Source organism: Oncorhynchus nerka, linkage group LG26, assembly GCF_034236695.1.
Source record: "Oncorhynchus nerka isolate Pitt River linkage group LG26, Oner_Uvic_2.0, whole genome shotgun sequence".
Taxonomy (NCBI): domain Eukaryota; kingdom Metazoa; phylum Chordata; class Actinopteri; order Salmoniformes; family Salmonidae; genus Oncorhynchus; species Oncorhynchus nerka.
Genome location: NC_088421.1, coordinates 45,570,891 through 45,589,043, shown reverse-complemented (window position 1 = coordinate 45,589,043; position 18,153 = coordinate 45,570,891). Strand labels below are relative to the sequence as shown.

Genomic DNA, 18,153 nt, shown 5'->3' with positions numbered 1-18,153 from the left:
CCCTCCCTAAACAGACTCCCAGCCTGTTATTATCTATAACATAGCACCTCTCCTAAACAGACTCCCAGCCCTGTTATTATCTATAACATAGCACCCCCCTAAACAGACTCCCAGCCCTGTTAATCTATAACAGCACTCTCTCCTAAAAGACTCCCAGCCCTGTTATTATCTATAACATAGCACCTCCTAAACAGACTCCCAGCCCTGTTATTATCTATAACATAGCACCTCCCTAAACAGACTCCCAGCCCTGTTATTATCTATAACATAGCACCTCTCCTAAACAGACTCCCAGTCCTGTTATTATCTATAACATAGCACCTCCTAAACCTCCCAGCCCTAAACAGACTCCCAAACAGACCCCAGCCCTGTTATTATCTATAACATAGCACCTCTCCTAAACAGACTCCCAGTCCTCTAAACAGACTCCCAGCCCTGTTATTATCTATAACATAGCACCTCTCCTAAACAGACTCCCAGCCCTGTTATTATCTATAACATAGCACCTCTCCTAAACAGACTCCCAGCCCTGTTATTATCTATAACATAGCACCTCTCCCAGTAAACAGACTCCCAGACTCCCAGTCCTGTTATTATCTATAACATAGCACCTTCCTAAACAGACTCCCAGCCCTGTTATTATCTATAACATAGCACCTCTCCTAAACAGACTCCCAGCCCTGTTATTATCTATAACATAGCACCTCTCCTAAACAGACTCCCAGCCCTGTTATTATCTATAACATAGCACCTCTCCTAAACAGACTCCCAGTCCTGTTATTATCTATAACATAGCACCCTCCTAAACAGACTCCCAGCCCTGTTATTATCTATAACATAGCACCCTCCTAAACAGACTCCCAGCCCTGTTATTATCTATAACATAGCACCCCTCTAAACAGACTCCCAGCCCTGTTATTATCTATAACATAGCACCCCTCCTAAACAGACTCCCAGCCCTGTTATTATCTATAACATAGCACCCTATTATCTATAACATAGCACCTCTCCTAAAAGACTCCCAGCCCTGTTAATCTATAACAGACCTCTCCTAAACAGACTCCCAGCCCTGTTATTATCTATAACATAAACAGACTCCCAGCCCTGTTATTATCCCATAGCACCCCTCCTAAACAGACTCCCAGCCCTGTTATTATCTATAACCACCTCTCCTAAACAGACTCCCAGTTCCCTGTTATTATCTATAACATAGCACCCCTCTAAACAGACTCCCAGCCTCTGTTATTATCTATAACATAGCACCCTCCTAAACAGACTCCCAGCCCTGTTATTATCTATAACATAGCACCCCTCCTAAACAGACTCCCAGCCCTGTTATTATCTATAACATAGCACCTCTCCTAAACAGACTCAGCCCTGTTCTTCCCTAGTCTGTCACCTGTTATTATCTATAACATAGCACCCCTCCTAAACAGACTCCCAGTCCTGTTATTATCTATAACACAGCACCTCTCCTAAACAGACTCCCAGCCCCGTTGTTCCCCAGTTCTGTCACCTGTTTCTTCTGTCTCATGATCTCTAGTTTCTGGGCCAACTGGATCTGTCTCTGTCTCTCCGCCTCCTCGGCAGCACGACGCAGCTTCTCTCTGACTGCTGTTTAGTTAGTGGTCTCGACAGCCCTAGGGCGTTCAGAGCGTTTAGTTAGACAGTGGTTAAACTGCCTCGCGTCACGCACCTGGGCCAGCTTGTCCTGCAGACCCTCGTAGTACACTGGCAGACAGACATGGAGATGTTTAGTTAGTGGTTAAACTGACCCTCGTAGTACACTGGCAGACAGACATGGAGATGTTTAGTTAGTGGTTAAACTGACCCTCGTAGTACACTGGCAGACAGACATGGAGATGTTTAGTTAGTGGTTAAACTGACCCTCGTAGTACACTGGCAGACAGACATGGAGATGTTTAGTTAGTGGTTAAACTGACCCTCGTAGTACACTGGCAGACAGACATGGAGATGTTTAGTTAGTGGTTAAACTGACCCTCGTAGTACACTGGCAGACAGACATGGAGATGTTTAGTTAGTGGTTAAACTGTACAGGACCAAGACAACAAACATGGTAAACCAACAAGCAGACAGACATGCCCACGGTTTGAGCAAGAGTGAGGCCGGGATCGAATCCAATCACAGATTTGGACAACATGCCATTTATAGGATATTCCTGATTGAGACATATTGTTTACAGTGAATGTGGTCTCCACAAACATGGGAACGTCGTTTTTAAAACATGCATTGCAGACAAAGCGCTTTCAGATTGAATCCCGGCTTACATAAACAAACACTGAAACAAAGTCACACACACACTCAGAACCCCCCCACACACACACACACACACACAGAACCCCCCCCACACACACACCACACCCCCACACACACACACAGAACCACCCCCACACACACACAGAACCACCAACCCACACACACACACACACAGAACCACCCCCCACACACACAGAACCACCCCCCACACACACAGAACCACCCCCCACACACACACAGAACCACCCCCCACACACACACACAGAACCACCCCCCACACACACAGACACAGAACCACCCCCCACACACACACAGAACCACCCCCCACACACACACAGAACCACCCCCCACACACACACAGAACCACCCCCCACACACACACAGAACCACCCCCCCACACACACACACAGAACCACCCCCCACACACACTCAGAACCAAATCTCCCCCCTAACTCACGTCTCTTCTCGTCCAGCTGATTGAGGATGTCCAGTAGCTGGGGGTGCATGGTGTTGATGGACTGGAAGAGGGAGAGCACAGCGCTGTCGTTGGTGATGCTGCGACCACGCATGTGGTTACTCTTCATACGGTTCAGGAAGGTGGTGACCGCGTTCTGCAGAGCCTTCAGGAACGCATCGTGGTTCTCCTCCGACTCACCGTTCTGATACTGCTGCTGGGGGTGGGGGAGAGGAGAAAGGGAGGACGGGGAGGGAGAGGAGAAAGGGAGGACGGGGAGGGAGAGGAGAAAGGGAGGACGGGGAGGAAGAGGAGAAAGGGAGGACGGGGAGGAAGAGGAGAAAGGGAGGACGGGGAGGAAGAGGAGAAAGGGAGGACGGGGAGGAAGAGGAGAAAGGGAGGACGGGGAGGAAGAGGAGAAAGGGAGGACGGGGAGGAAGAGGAGAAAGGGAGGACGGGGAGGAAGAGGAGAAAGGGAGGACGGGGAGGAAGAGGAGAAAGGGAGGACGGGGAGGAAGAGAAAGGATGGAAAGTCAATCAGCAGGAACAAACAGCTAATGACAGAGCATGTAGTCATTTCTAATCTAAATCTACTTCAATCTCTGCTGCTATGCATGAATTTTCACCTGAACAAATAAGAAAATCCGTTTGTCTCCCATCTCTCATAACACAGCAGTGTACAACTAACCTCCACTATGTTGACTGGAGGCGGGGCCATGACGACTTGTGCTGGGAGTGGTGCGACAGTTTCCACTGGCTGGGGCTGGCTGATTGGCAGAGGCTCAGTAGCCAATGGTACGGGGGCAGGGGCAGACGGGGTGGGACTCTTGCGTGCCTCTTCCTGTTTCTTCTCCCAGTACGTTCTGTTCAGGTAGCGAGCCAGCTGGAGAGAAGACCATTATAGTTCAGGAATGTCCTCTCAACAAAAACATGACTAGACATACTGACCTGGGACCAGTTTCCCAAACACATAAAGATCGTCTTTAGCAGTAAGATCATACATCCATAAGTGGGCAATGGACAACCAGTGATCTAGTAATCACCTTTATGTTTCTGGGAAACTCACCCCAGTATATAGTTCATTTACACTATAGTGCAGTCTGAGCTGTAACTGTAACTGTATCAAATGAGACATAGGTTTAATTCTAGACAGCACAGAGACAGCACAGAGACAGCTCAGTAGACAGCTCAGTAGACAGCTCAGTAGACAGCTCAGTAGACAGCTCAGTAGACAGCTTAGTAGACAGCTCAGAGACAGCACAGAGACAGCTCAGTAGACCGCTCAGTAGACCGCTCAGTAGACAGCAGAGACAGCTCAGTAGACAGCTCAGTAGACAGCTCAGTAGACAGCTTAGTAGACAGCTCAGTAGACAGCTCAGTAGACAGCTCAGTAGACAGCTCAGTAGACAGCTCAGTAGACAGCTTAGTAGACAGCTTAGTAGACAGCTCAGAGACAGCTCAGTAGACAGCACAGAGACAGCTCAGTAGACAGCACAGAGACAGCTCAGTAGACAGCACAGAGACAGCACAGAGACAGCTCAGTAGACAGCAGAGACAGCTCAGTAGACAGCACAGAGACAGCTCAGTAGACAGCACAGAGACAGCTCAGTAGACAGCACAGAGACAGCTCAGTAGACAGCACAGAGACAGCTCAGTAGACAGCTCAGTAGACAGCTCAGAGACAGCTCAGAGACTGTTCAGAGACTGTTCAGAGACAGCGTAGTAGACAGCTCAGTAGACAGCACAGGAGTGTCAGAGTTGACATGTGTCTTACCTCAGGGTCGACATCTTCAGCTGAGGGAGCAGAGGAGTTCTGTGAAGAACACACACATTATACATCACAACAGAGCCCATACATGGTTAAGTCCCTGCACAGTAATTACAGGTGCATGGGCCCCCTGCACAATAATTACAGGTGCATGGGCCCCCGGCATAGTAATTACAGGTGTATGGGCCCCCTGCATAGTAATTACAGGTGCATGGGCCCCCTGCATAGTAATTACAGGTGCATGGGCCCCCTGCATAGTAATTACAGGTGCATGGGCCCCCTGCATAGTAATTACAGGTGTATGGGCCCCCTGCACAGTAATTACAGGTGCATGGGCCCCCTGCATAGTAATTACAGGTGCATGGGCCCCCGGCATAGTAATTACAGGTGCATGGGCCCCCGGCACAGTAATTACAGGTGCATGGGCCCCCTGCATAGTAATTACAGGTGCATGGGCCCCCTGCATAGTAATTACAGGTGCATGGGCCCCCTGCATAGTAATTACAGGTGCATGGGCCCCCTGCATAGTAATTACAGGTGTATGGCCCCCCTGCATAGTAATTACAGGTGCATGGGCCCCCGGCATAGTAATTACAGGTGCATGGGCCCCCTGCATAGTAATTACAGGTGCATGGGCCCCCGGCATAGTAATTACAGGTGCATGGGCGCCCGGCATAGTAATTACAGGTGCATGGGCCCCCTGCATAGTAATTACAGGTGCATGGGCCCCCTGCATAGTAATTACAGGTGCATGGGCCCCCTGCATAGTAATTACAGGTGTATGGGCCCCCTGCATAGTAATTACAGGTGCATGGGCCCCCGGCATAGTAATTACAGGTGCATGGGCCCCCGGCATAGTAATTACAGGTGTACTGGCCCCCGGCATAGTAATTACAGGTGCATGGGCCCCCGGCAGAGTAATTACAGGTGTATAGAAGGTGTATAGAAGATGGTGTGAACACAGAGTACATCTATAGAGAGAGAGGATGGTGTGAACACAGAGTACATCTATAGAGAGAGAGAGGATGGTGTTAACACAGAGTACATCTACAGAGAGGATGGTGTTAACACAGAGTACATCTACAGAGAGAGAGGGTGGTGTTAACACAGAGTACATCTATAGAGAGAGAGGATGGTGTTAACAGAGTACATCTATAGAGAGAGGATGGTGTGAACACAGAGTACATCTATAGAGAGAGAGAGGATGGTGTTAACACAGAGTACATATAGAGAGAGAGAGGATGGTGTTAACACAGAGTACATCTATATAGAGAGGATGGTGTGAACACAGAGTACATCTATAGAGAGAGAGAGGATGGTGTTAACACAGAGTACATCTATAGAGAGAGAGAGGGTGGTGTTAACAGAGTACATCTATAGAGAGAGGATGGTGTGAACACAGAGTACATCTATAGAGAGAGAGGATGGTGTGAACACAGAGTACATCTATAGAGAGAGAGAGGATGGTGTTAACACAGAGTACATCTATAGAGAGAGGATGGTGTTATCACAGAGTACATCTAGAGAGAGGATGGTGTGAACACAGAGTACATCTATATAGAGAGAGAGGATGGTGTTAACACAGAGTACATCTATAGAGAGGATGGTGTTAACACAGAGTACATCTATAGAGAGAGGATGGTGTTATCACAGAGTACATCTAGAGAGAGAGGATGGCGTGAACACAGAGTACATCTATAGAGAGAGGATGGTGTTATCACAGAGTACATCTAGAGAGAGAGGATGGTGTGAACACAGAGTACATATATATAGAGAGAGAGGATGGTGTGAACACAGAGTACATCTAGAGAGAGGGAATGGTGTGAACACAGAGTACATCTATAGAGAGAGAGAGGATGGTGTGAACACAGAGTACATCTATAGAGAGAGAGGATGGTGTGAACACAGAGTACATCTATAGAGAGAGGATGGTGTGACACAGAGTACATCTATAGAGAGAGAGAGAGGATGGTGTTAACACAGAGTACATCTATAGAGAGAGGATGGTGTGAACACAGAGTACATCTATAGAGAGAGGATGGTGTTATCACAGAGTACATCTAGAGAGAGAGGATGGTGTGAACACAGTACATCTATAGAGAGAGAGAGGGTGGTGTAAACACAGAGTACATCTATAGAGAGAGGATGGTGTTAACAGAGTACATCTAGAGAGAGGGGATGGTGTGAACACAGAGTACATCTATAGAGAGAGAGAGGATGGTGTTAACACAGAGTACATCTATAGAGAGAGAGAGGGTGGTGTTAACACAGAGTACATCTATATAGAGAGAGGATGGTGTGACACAGAGTACATCTAGAGAGAGAGGATGGTGTGAACACAGAGTACATCTATAGAGAGAGAGAGAGGATGGTGTTAACACAGAGTACATCTATAGAGAGAGAGAGAGAGAGAGAGAGAGAGAGGATGGTGTGAACACAGAGTACATCTATATATAGAGAGAGAGGATGGTGTTAACAGAGTACATCTATAGAGAGAGACAGGATGGTGTGAACACAGAGTACATCTATAGAGAGAGAGAGAGAGAGAGAGGATGGTGTTAACACAGAGTACATCTATAGAGAGAGAGAGAGGATGGTGTTAACACAGAGTACATCTATAGAGAGAGAGGATGGTGTTAACACAGAGTACATCTATAGAGGGAGAGAGAGGATGGTGTTAACACAGAGTACATCTATAGAGAGAGAGAGGATGGTGTTAACACAGAGTACATCTATAGAGAGAGGATGGTGTTAACACAGAGTACATCTAGAGAGAGAGAGAGAGAGGATGGTGTTAACACAGAGTACATCTAGAGAGAGAGAGAGAGGATGGTGTTAACAGAGTACATCTATAGAGAGAGAGGATGGTGTTAACACAGAGTACATCTATAGAGAGAGAGAGGATGGTGTTAACACAGAGTACATCTATAGAGAGAGAGAGGATGGTGTTAACACAGAGTACATCTATAGAGAGGGAGAGAGAGGATGGTGTTAACACAGAGTACATCTATAGAGAAAGAGAGGATGGTGTTAACAGAGTACATCTATAGAGAGAGAGGGGATGGTGTGAACACAGAGTACATCTATAGAGAGAGAGGATGGAGGGAGTGGATGAGAGTAAGTCTTACCACAGGAGAGGAGTAGAGTGAGTTGACGGGCGGGGCTGAGGAGGTGACTGGGGCGGGGTCAGCTTTGGGGTAGACCCCGTACGAGTTCTTCTGTCTCTGTAGACACACAACATGTATCAGTGTCTTTCCATTCCCACTGTGGAGCTACAGTCCCATGATTTATATACAGCACTACCCACCATCCTCTCCTTCTCCTCAGCCTCGCTCTGTGATAGGGCGATGGCCAGCTGAAGCTCCTCCTCCTCCTGCAGGGCCGCCTCGTCCCGTTTGGGGGGCACCTGGTGAGACAGGGAAGAGAGATGAGACCCACAGGGGAGGGAGGCCCGGAGGGGAGAGGGCCGGGGAGGAGAGAGGACCAGGGAGGAACAGGAAGGCCCACACGGGAGAGGGCCAGGGAGGAGAGAGGACCAGGGAGGCCCCCAGGGGAAAGGGCCAGGGAGGAGAGAGGACCAGGGAGGCCCCCAGGGGAAAGGGCCAGGGAGGAGAGAGGACCAGGGAGGCCCCCCAGGGGAAAGGGCCAGGGAGGAGAGAGGACCAGGGAGGCCCCCACGGGAGAGGGCCAGGGAGGAGAGAGGACCAGGGAGGCCCCCAGGGGAAAGGGCCAGGGAGGAGAGAGGGCCAGGGAGGAGAGAGGGCCAGGGAGGAGAGAGGACCAGGGAGGAACAGGAAGGCCCACACGGGAAAGGGCCAGGGAGGAGAGAGGACCAGGGAGGCCCCCAGGGGAGAGGGACAGGGAGGAGAGAGGACCAGGGAGGCCCCCAGGGGAAAGGGCCAGGGAGGAGAGAGGACCAGGGAGGACCAGTGAGGCCCACAGGGAGGAGAGAGGGCCAGGGAGGCCCCCAGGGGAGAGGGCCAGGGAGGAACAGGGAGGCCCCCAGGGGAGAGGGCCAGGGAGGAACAGGGAGGCCCCCAGGGGAGAGGGCCAGGGAGGAACAGGGAGGCCCCCAGGGGAGAGGGCCAGGGAGGAACAGGGAGGCCCCCAGGGGAGAAGGCCAGGGAGGAGAGAGGACCAGGGAGGACCAGGGAGGACCAGGGAGGCCCCCAGGGGAAAGGAATTTTACCCCTTTTTCTCCCCAATTTCGTGGTATCCAATTGTTGTAGTAGCTACTATCTTGTCTAATCGCTACAACTCCCGTACGGGCTCGGGAGAGACGAAGGTTGAAAGTCATGCGTCCTCCGATACACAACCCAACCAAGCCGTACTGCTTCTTAACACAGCGCGCATCCAACCCGGAAGCCAGCCGCACCAATGCGCCGGAGGAAACACCGTGCACCTGGCCACCTTGGTAAGCGCGTACTGCGCCCGGCCTGCCACAGGATTCGCTGGTGCGCGATGAGACAAGGACACCCCTACCGACCAAGCCCTCCCTAACCCGGGCGACGCTAGGCCAATTGTGTGTCGCCCCACGGACCTCCCGGTCGCGGCCGGTTACGACAGAGCCTGGGCGCGAACCCAGGGACTCTGATGGCACAGCTGGCGCTGCAGTACAGCGCCCTTAACCACTGCGCCACCCGGGAGGCCCAGAATATTACTTTTATCATATTGTTGCGGTTCCAGGATTGATGGTTGACTTGAAAACAGTCCGACAGACGTTGTGAGATCTGATCATCAGAGGGAAGGGAACACTGCTGCCGCCTCGCTCTCCAACCAAGGGGCATGTATGGAGGAGCAGCCTCACTGCAACCCCAGACAACCTGGAACCCCAGACAACCTGGAACCCCAGACAACCTGGAACCCCACCGCGGTCAAGGAGGCAGGGAGAGTTAGGAGAAATGGGAGACAGCAGGTGGGCCTGATAAGAATCTAATAACAAAGACTTGTTTTCTGTGTGTTCGAACGGGGGAGGGAGATGATTGGTGATCATTGGGAATCATTTTACCACGTCAAACTACAACCCCCCAAAAAAAAAAAAAGGCTCATCGAATTACAACTCCCAAGTTGTAGTTTATGGCATGTTAAACTGATCCCCCATACATCGTCTCTATTGGGGGAGGATGAGACTGTCTGGGTCTGCACTTGAAATGAAACCCTACTCCCTATGTAGTGCACTACCATAGAGCTCTGGAGGTCACAGCCCAAAGTAGTGCACTACCATAGAGCTCTGGTGGTCACAGCCCAAAGTAGTGCACTACCATAGAGCTCTGGAGGTCACAGCCCAAAGTAGTGCACTACCATAGAGCTCTGGTGGTCACAGCCCAAAGTAGTGCACTACCATAGAGCTCTGGTGGTCACAGCCCAAAGTAGTGCACTATGTAGGGAATAGGGTGCCATTTGGGACGTAGACACCTTGACCCTGGCTATCACCACCAGGGGGGGGGGTCGTCTCTCAGGCCATACATTCACTTACTGTTTCCTGGACCACTACCTGAGACTGCTGGGACAGGGGGCTGGTCAGGTACTCTGGGGGCAGCTCTGCCGGGCCTGGGGCCACGGACGTGGATGTCCCGACCGGTTTACCCCCTTCAGCTTTCCTAGGCGGGGGAGAGAGGGAAGGGTGGCTGGTGAGGAGAGGGGTCAGAAGGGAGGTCAGGGGTCAGACACACAACTTGGTGAGTCAGAGGTTGTTGGACATGGACAATAAACTGGATGGATGGAAACCGACGGGGAACTGAGCAGCAGAATGGTATTTACAGTAGAAGATCACAGGTATCCATACAGATCATTCGTTATCTGTACCCATTATACTAGAACAACAACTTCTACAGGCTGATGAAATGCTCTATGAAGGCTGAAGTGGGACATTTTAAATATACAGGCTGATGAAATGCTCTATGAAGGCTGAAGTGGGACATTTTAAATATACAGGCTGATGAAATGCTCTATGAAGGCTGAAGTGGGACATTTTAAATATACAGGCTGATGAAATGCTCTATGAAGGCTGAAGTGGGACATTTTAAATATACAGGCTGATGAAATGCTCTATGAAGGCTGAAGTGGGACATTTTAAATATACAGGCTGATGAAATGCTCTATGAAGGCTGAAGTGGGACATTTTAAATATACAGGCTGATGAAATGCTCTATGAAGGCTGAAGTGGGACATTTTAAATATACAGGCTGATGAAATGCTCTATGAAGGCTGAAGTGGGACATTTTAAATATACAGGCTGATGAAATGCTCTATGAAGGCTGAAGTGGGACATTTTAAATATACAGGCTGATGAAATGCTCTATGAAGGCTGAAGTGGGACATTTTAAATATACAGGCTGATGAAATGCTCTATGAAGGCTGAAGTGGGACATTTTAAATATACAGGCTGATGAAATGGAATTGAGGGTGGTTTTGACTGAGCCTCTCTCTCTCTCTAGCCAGGTAACATATTCTCTCTCTCACACTCTCGGTAACTCACTAACTCTCGGTAACTCACTAACTCTCTCGGTGACTCACTAACTATCTCGGTGACTCACTAACTCTCTCGGTGACTCACTAACTCTCTCGGTGACTCACTAACTCTCTCGGTGACTCACTAACACGCTCGGTGACTCACTAACTCCCGGTAACTCACTAACTCTCGGTAACTCACTAACTCCCTCGTTAACTCACTAACTCTCTCGGTAACTCACTAACTCCCGGTAACTCACTAACTCTCGGTAACTCACTAACTCTCGGTAACTCACTAACTCCCTCGTTAACTCACTAACTCCCTTGTTAACTCACTAACTCTCGGTAACTCACTAACTCCCTCGTTAACTCACTAACTCCCTCGTTAACTCACTAACTCCCTCGGTAACTCACTAACTCCCGGTAACTCACTTGTTGAGCAGCTCGTGGCAGGGCTCACACACACGCACTTCCTTCTCGATGCCAAACTTGGGGATGGTGGAGTACTTGGAGGAACACTTCCCACAGAAGATCTGACCACAGGCTCTACAGTGGTGCTGCAACAGGAGGGAGAGAATGTCAGACAGACAGATCTGACCACAGGCTCTACAGTGGTGCTGCAACAGGAGGGAGAGAATGTCAGACAGACAGATCTGACCACAGGCTCTACAGTGGTGCTGCAACAGGAGGGAGAGGATGTCAGACAGACAGACAGATCTGACCACAGGCTCTACAGTGGTGCTGCAACAGGAGGGAGAGAATGTCAGACAGACAGACAGATCCGACCACAGGCTCTACAGTGGTGCTGCAACAGGAGGGAGAGAATGTCAGACAGACAGAAGATCTGACCACAGGCTCTACAGTGGTGCTGCAACAGGAGGGAGAGAATGTCAGACAGACAGAAGATCTGACCACAGGCTCTACAGTGGTGCTGCAACAGGAGGGAGAGAATGTCAGACAGACAGAAGATCTGACCACAGGCTCTACAGTGGTGCTGCAACAGGAGGGAGAGAATGTCAGGCAGACAGACAGATCTGACCACAGGCTCTACAGTGGTGCTGCAACAGGAGGGAGAGGATGTCAGACAGACAGAGAGATCTGACCACAGGCTCTACAGTGGTGCTGCAACAGGAGGGAGAGAATGTCAGACAGACAGAAGACAGGCAGATAGGCAGACAGACAGATCTGACCACAGGCTCTACAGTGGTGCTGCAACAGGAGGGAGAGAATGTCAGACAGACAGATCTGACCACAGGCTCTACAGTGGTGCTGCAACAGGAGGGAGAGAATGTCAGACAGACAGAAGATCTGACCACAGGCTCTACAGTGGTGCTGCAACAGGAGGGAGAGAATGTCAGACAGACAGAAGATCTGACCACAGGCGCTACAGTGGTGCTGCAACAGGAGGGAGAGAATGTCAGACAGACAGACAGATCTGACCACAGGCTCTACAGTGGTGCTGCAACAGGAGGGAGAGGATGTCAGACAGACAGAGAGATCTGACCACAGGCTCTACAGTGGTGCTGCAACAGGAGGGAGAGAATGTCAGACAGACAGAAGACAGGCAGATAGGCAGACAGACAGATCTGACCACAGGCTCTACAGTGGTGCTGCAACAGGAGGGAGAGGATGTCAGACAGACAGAGAGATCTGACCACAGGCTCTACAGTGGTGCTGCAACAGGAGGGAGAGAATGTCAGACAGACAGAAGACAGGCAGATAGGCAGACAGACAGATCTGACCACAGGCTCTACAGTGGTGCTGCAACAGGAGGGAGAGAATGTCAGACAGACAGAAGATCTGACCACAGGCTCTACAGTGGTGCTGCAACAGGAGGGAGAGAATGTCAGACAGACAGAAGACAGGCAGATAGGCAGACAGACAGATCTGACCACAGGCTCTACAGTGGTGCTGCAACAGGAGGGAGAGAATGTCAGGCAGACAAACAGATCTGACCACAGGCTCTACAGTGGTGCTGCAACAGGAGGGAGAGGATGTCAGACAGACAGACAGATCTGACCACAGGCTCTACAGTGGTGCTGCAACAGGAGGGAGAGAATGTCAGACAGACAGAAGATCTGACCAAAGGCTCTACAGTGGTGCTGCAACAGGAGGGAGAGGATGTCAGACAGACAGAAGATCTGACCACAGGCTCTACAGTGGTGCTGCAACAGGAGGGAGAGAATGTCAGACAGACAGAAGATCTGACCACAGGCTCTACAGTGGTGCTGCAACAGGAGGGAGAGAATGTCAGGCAGTCCGTCCGTCCTCCCCTCCCGCCAGTCCGTCCTCCCTCTCTCCCTCCAGTCCGTCCTCCCTCTCTCCCTCCCGCCAGTCCTCCCTCCCTCCCTCCCTCTCTCCCGCCACCGTCCTCCCCCTCCCTCCCTCCCTCCCCCGCCAGTCCGTGCCAGTCCGTCCTCCTCCCTCCCTCTCCCAGTCCGTCCTCCCTCCCTCCCCGCCAGTCCGTCCTCCTCCCTCCCTCCCTCTCTCTCCCTCCCGCCAGTCCGTCCTCCCTCCCTCTCGCCAGTCCCCTCCCTCCCTCCCTCCCGCCAGTCCGTCCTCCCTCTCTCCCTCCCGAGTCAGTCCGTCCTCCCTCCCTCCCGCCAGTCCGTCCTCCCTCCCTCTCTCTCTCCTCCCTCCCCGCCAGTCCGTCCTCCCTCCCTCCCTCCCGCCAGTCCTCCCCAGTCCGGCCAGTCCGTCCTCCCTCCCTCCCTCTCCCGCCAGTCCGTCCTCCCTCCCTCCCGCCAGTCCGTCCTCCCTCCCTCTCCCCTCCCGCTCCGTCCTCCTCCCTCTCTCCCTCCCGCCAGTCCGAGTCCGTCCCTCCCCTCCCCCCGCCAGTCCGTCCTCCCTCCCTCCCGCCAGTCCGTCCCCTCCCTCCCTCCCTCCTCTCCCCCGCCAGTCCGTCCTCCCTCCCCCCGCCAGTCCGTCCTCCTCCCCTCCCGCCAGTCCGTCCGTCCTCCCTCTCCCTCCCGCCAGTCCGTCCGTCCTCCCTCCCTCAGCCAGTCCGTCCTCCCTCCCTCCCTCCCGCCAGTCCGTCCTCCCTCCCCCGCCAGTCCGCCTCCCCCGCCAGTCCGTACCTCCCTCCCTCCCTCTCCCTCCCCGTCAGGCCAGTCCGTCCTCCCCCCTCCCCCTCCCCGCCAGTCCGAGTCCGTCCTCCCTCCTCCTCCCCCGCCAGTCCGTCCTCCCTCCTCTCTCCTCCCGCCAGTCTGTCCTCCCTCCCTCCCCTCCCGTCCGTCCTCATTCCCTCCCTCTCCCTCCCGCCAGTCCGTCCCTCCCTCCCCGTCCCCCTCCCTCCCGCCAGTCCCGTCCCTCCCTCCGTCCTCCCTCTCCCGCCAGTCCTCCCTCCCTCCCTCCCTCCCTCCCTCCAGTCCTCCCTCCCTCCCTCCTCTCTCTCTCTCCCGCCAGTCCGTCCTCCCTCCCTCCCGCCAGTCTGTCCTCCCTCCCACCAGTCCGTCTCCCTCCCTCCCCGAGTCCGTCCTCCCTCCTCCTCCCCGCCAGTCCGTCCTCCCCTCCCCCGCCAGTCCGTCCTCCCTCCCTCCCTCCCGCCAGTCCTCCCTCCCTCCCTCTCTCTCTCCTCCCGCAGTCCGTCCTCCCTCCCATCTCTCCAAGCTCCCGCCAGTCCGTCCTCCCTCTCCCTCCCAATCCCCGCCAGTCCGTCCTCCCTCCCTCTCTCCCTCCCGCCAGTCCGTCCTCCCTCCCTCCCTCTCTCCCTCCCGCCAGTCAGATCCCTCCTCCACAGGCCTCTCCCGTCCTCCTCCCTCCCGGTCCGCCTGCCAGTCCGTCCTCCCTCCCTCCGTCTACCTCCCTAGAAGTCCGTCCTGACCTCAGGCTCCCAGATCAGCCCCTCAGCCCGATCCTCCCTCCCGCCAGTCCGTCCTCTCCCTCCCCCGCCAGTCCGTCCTCCCTCCTCCTCCCTCCCGCCAGTCCGTCCTCCCTCCCTCCCAGTCCGTACTCCCCCTCCCTCCCTCTCTCCCTCCCGCCAGTCCAGTCCGTCCTCCTCCCTCCCTCCCCCCTCCTCCTCCCTCCCTCCTCCCTCCCGCCAGTCCGGCCAGTCCGCTCCCTCCCTCCCTCCCTCCCGCCAGTCCGTCCTCCTCCTCCCCCCCTCCTCCCCGCCAGTCCGTCCCTCCCTCCCTCCCTCCCCCCAGTCCGTCCCTCCCTCCCTCCCGCCAGTCCGTCCTCCTCCCTCCCTCCAGTCCGTCCTCCCTCCCCCCTCCCTCCCCGCCAGTCCCTCCCTCCCTCTCTCCGTCTCCTCCCTCCCCTCCCGCCAGTCCGTCCTCCCTCCCTCCCGCCAGTCCGTCCTCCCTCCCTCCCTCCCTCCAGTCAGTCAGTCCGTCCTCCCTCCCTCCCGCCTCCGTCCTCCCTCCCCTCCCGCCACCGTCCTCCCTCCCTCTCTCCCTCCCGCCAGTCCGTCCTCCCTCCCTCCCTCCCTCCCGCCAGTCCGCTCCCTCCCGCCAGTCCTCCTCCCTCCCGCCAGTCCGTCCTCCCCCTCCCGCCAGTCCTTCCTCCTCCCTCCCTCCCGTGTCCGTCCTCCCTCCCCCAGTCCCTCCTCCCTCCCTCCCGCCAGTCCACCCTGCCAGTCAGTCCGTCCCTCCTCTCCCCCGCCAGTCTGTCCTCCCTCCCGAGTCTGTCATCCCGCCAGTCCGTCCTCCCTCCCGCCAGTCCGTCAGTCCTCATTCTGAGTCCGTCCTCCTGCCAGTCCATGCTCCCTCCTCTCCCGGCAGTCCTCCTCCGCATCCCTCCCTCCTGCCAGTCCTCCCTAACAAGCTGAGAACATTCAGTAGTAAGATCTATCGAACCAGAACAACATCAGTCCTCTACAGTGGTGCACTCCCTGAACCCAGTCCCTCCCGATACAAGATGTCCAGAATACAGATAAAGATTTTTTTAATACAAGATCAATATTTACTGTGACCTCCTCTACAGTCCCTCATAGCCAACCTCCAGACCCGATGGAAAACCTGAGGACACCTGAGAATCCTCCTCCGTGTTCCCTCCACAGTCACAGACAGAGTGTCTCTCTCTGATCCTCCTCCAGTAGCCATCTCCCTCAACAGGGGCTAGGGGCTGATCTGGGATCTGAACCCTCCACCTCCAGTCCTGACAGTAAACAAGGCTGAGGCCTCAGGCTCTACAGTGGTGCTGCTCTCCCTGTCAGATGCCAGGCAGACAGATCAATGACCACCCTCTCTCCCTGCAACAGGAGGAAAACCTGGAGAAGTGGTCCCTCTCATCACCACTCCTGAATCACCACTCACAGTCACAGATAGATCCACCACTCAGAGTTACAGTCTACACTGTAGTACATCACCACTCACTGAGTTACAGTCTACACTGTAGTACATCACCACTCACTGAGTTAGTCACAGATACACTGTAGTACATCACCACTCACTGAGTCAGTCACAGATACACTGTAGTACATCACCACTCACTGAGTTACAGTCACAGATACACTGTAGTACATCACCACTCACTGAGTTACAGTCACAGTACTGTAGTACATCACCACTCACTGAGTTACAGTCACAGATACACTGTAGTACATCACCACTCACTGAGTTAGTCACAGATACACTGTAGTCATCACCACTCACTGAGTTACAGTCACAGATACACTGTAGTACAGCACCACTCACTGAGTTACAGTCACAGATACACTGTCCCTACATCACCACTCACTGAGTTACAGTCACAGATACACTGTAGTACATCACCACTCACTGAGTTACAGTCACAGATACACTCCCATCACCACTCAGTCCGTTACAGTCACAGATACACTGTAGTCTGTCACCACTCACTGAGTTACAGTCACAGATACACTGTCCGTCTCCACTCACTGAGTTACAGTCACAGTACAGATGGTGTAGTACTCACCACTCACTGAGTTACAGTGTCAGATACACAGACAGACAGATCTGACTCCTGAGTTACAGTCCGTCCTCCCTGCCTCTCAGGAGTGGTGAGAGTTCCTCCCTCAGACAGACTCCCGAGTCCATCCCCACTCCCTCCAATCAGAGTACAAAGTCACTGAGTCCCTCACAGTCCTCATCCCTCCCTCCCTCCCACAGTACTTCCACCCTCCCTCCCTCCCTCCCGTGTCCTCAGTCCACCTGGTAGTCTCCCTCCCTTGTCCTCCCCCTGAGTCTCCGTCACAGAAGTAGTCATCCTCCCTCCCTCTCATCCCTCCCGCCACTCCCTCCCTCTCCACCTCCTCCTGTATCTCCCTCCCGAGTCCGTCCCCTCCTCTCTCCCTCCCTCCCGCCAGTCCGTCCTCCCTCCCTCCCGTCCAGATACACTGTAGTACATCACCACTCACTGAGTCACAGTCACAGATCCTGTCCTCCCACTCCCGTCACAGATACCTGTAGTACATCACCACTCCTGAGTTACAGTCAGACCTGTAGTCCACCACTCCCGTCACAGATCACTGTCATCACCACTCACTGAGTTACAGTCCGTCCTCCTGTAGTACATCCCACCACTGAGTTACAGTCACTACCTGTAGTACATCCCACTCACTGAGTTACAGCCAGATCACTGTCATCACCACTCACCCAGTCACAGATACACTGTAGTCATCACCACTCCTGAGTTAGTCCAGATACACTCCCACTCACTGAGTTACAGTCACAGATACACTGTAGTACAGCACCACTCCTGAGTTACAGTCACAGTACAGATACACTGTAGTACATCACCACTCCCTCCCCTCCCGAGTTACAGTCACAGTCACTGTCCCTCCATCCCACCCTGAGTTACAGTCACAGTACAGATACACTGTAGTACATCACCACTCACTGAGTTACAGTCACAGATACACTGTAGTACATCACCACTCCCGAGTTACAGTCAGTCCACTGTCCATCCCACTCCTGAGTCACAGTCACAGTCCGTACCTCCCACCACTGAGTCCACAGATACACTGTAGTACATCACCACTCACTGCCAGTCACAGATACACCAGTCTGTCATTCTGCCAGCCGTCTCATGAGTTACAGTACAGCTACACTGTTTCTAGTCATCACCAAACTGAACCCAGTCACACTGTAGCGACATCACACTCCTCCGCATCCAAGGCTGGGCCCAGGCCTGGAAGGTAAACCACCCAATCTGGAGCCTGGACACACACTGTAGAGAGATCACCACTCACACCAGACATTAGAGGTCCTCCTAACAAGCTGAGAACATTCACTGTAGTAAG

The 18,153-nt window shown here is 53.4% G+C and overlaps 1 protein-coding gene across 1 annotated transcript in view; it reads right to left on the bottom strand.

Annotated features, from left to right (window-relative positions):
* hgs (hepatocyte growth factor-regulated tyrosine kinase substrate) overlaps positions 1-18,153 on the bottom strand; it is a 50,118-nt gene that overhangs the window by 20,569 nt on the left and 11,396 nt on the right. The window contains 8 exon segments of the mRNA XM_065010985.1: positions 1,517-1,731; positions 2,735-2,945; positions 3,420-3,614; positions 4,506-4,544; positions 7,628-7,723; positions 7,807-7,905; positions 9,994-10,099; positions 11,382-11,743. Coding sequence (XP_064867057.1) covers positions 1,517-1,731; positions 2,735-2,945; positions 3,420-3,614; positions 4,506-4,544; positions 7,628-7,723; positions 7,807-7,905; positions 9,994-10,099; positions 11,382-11,743 — 1,323 coding nt within the window.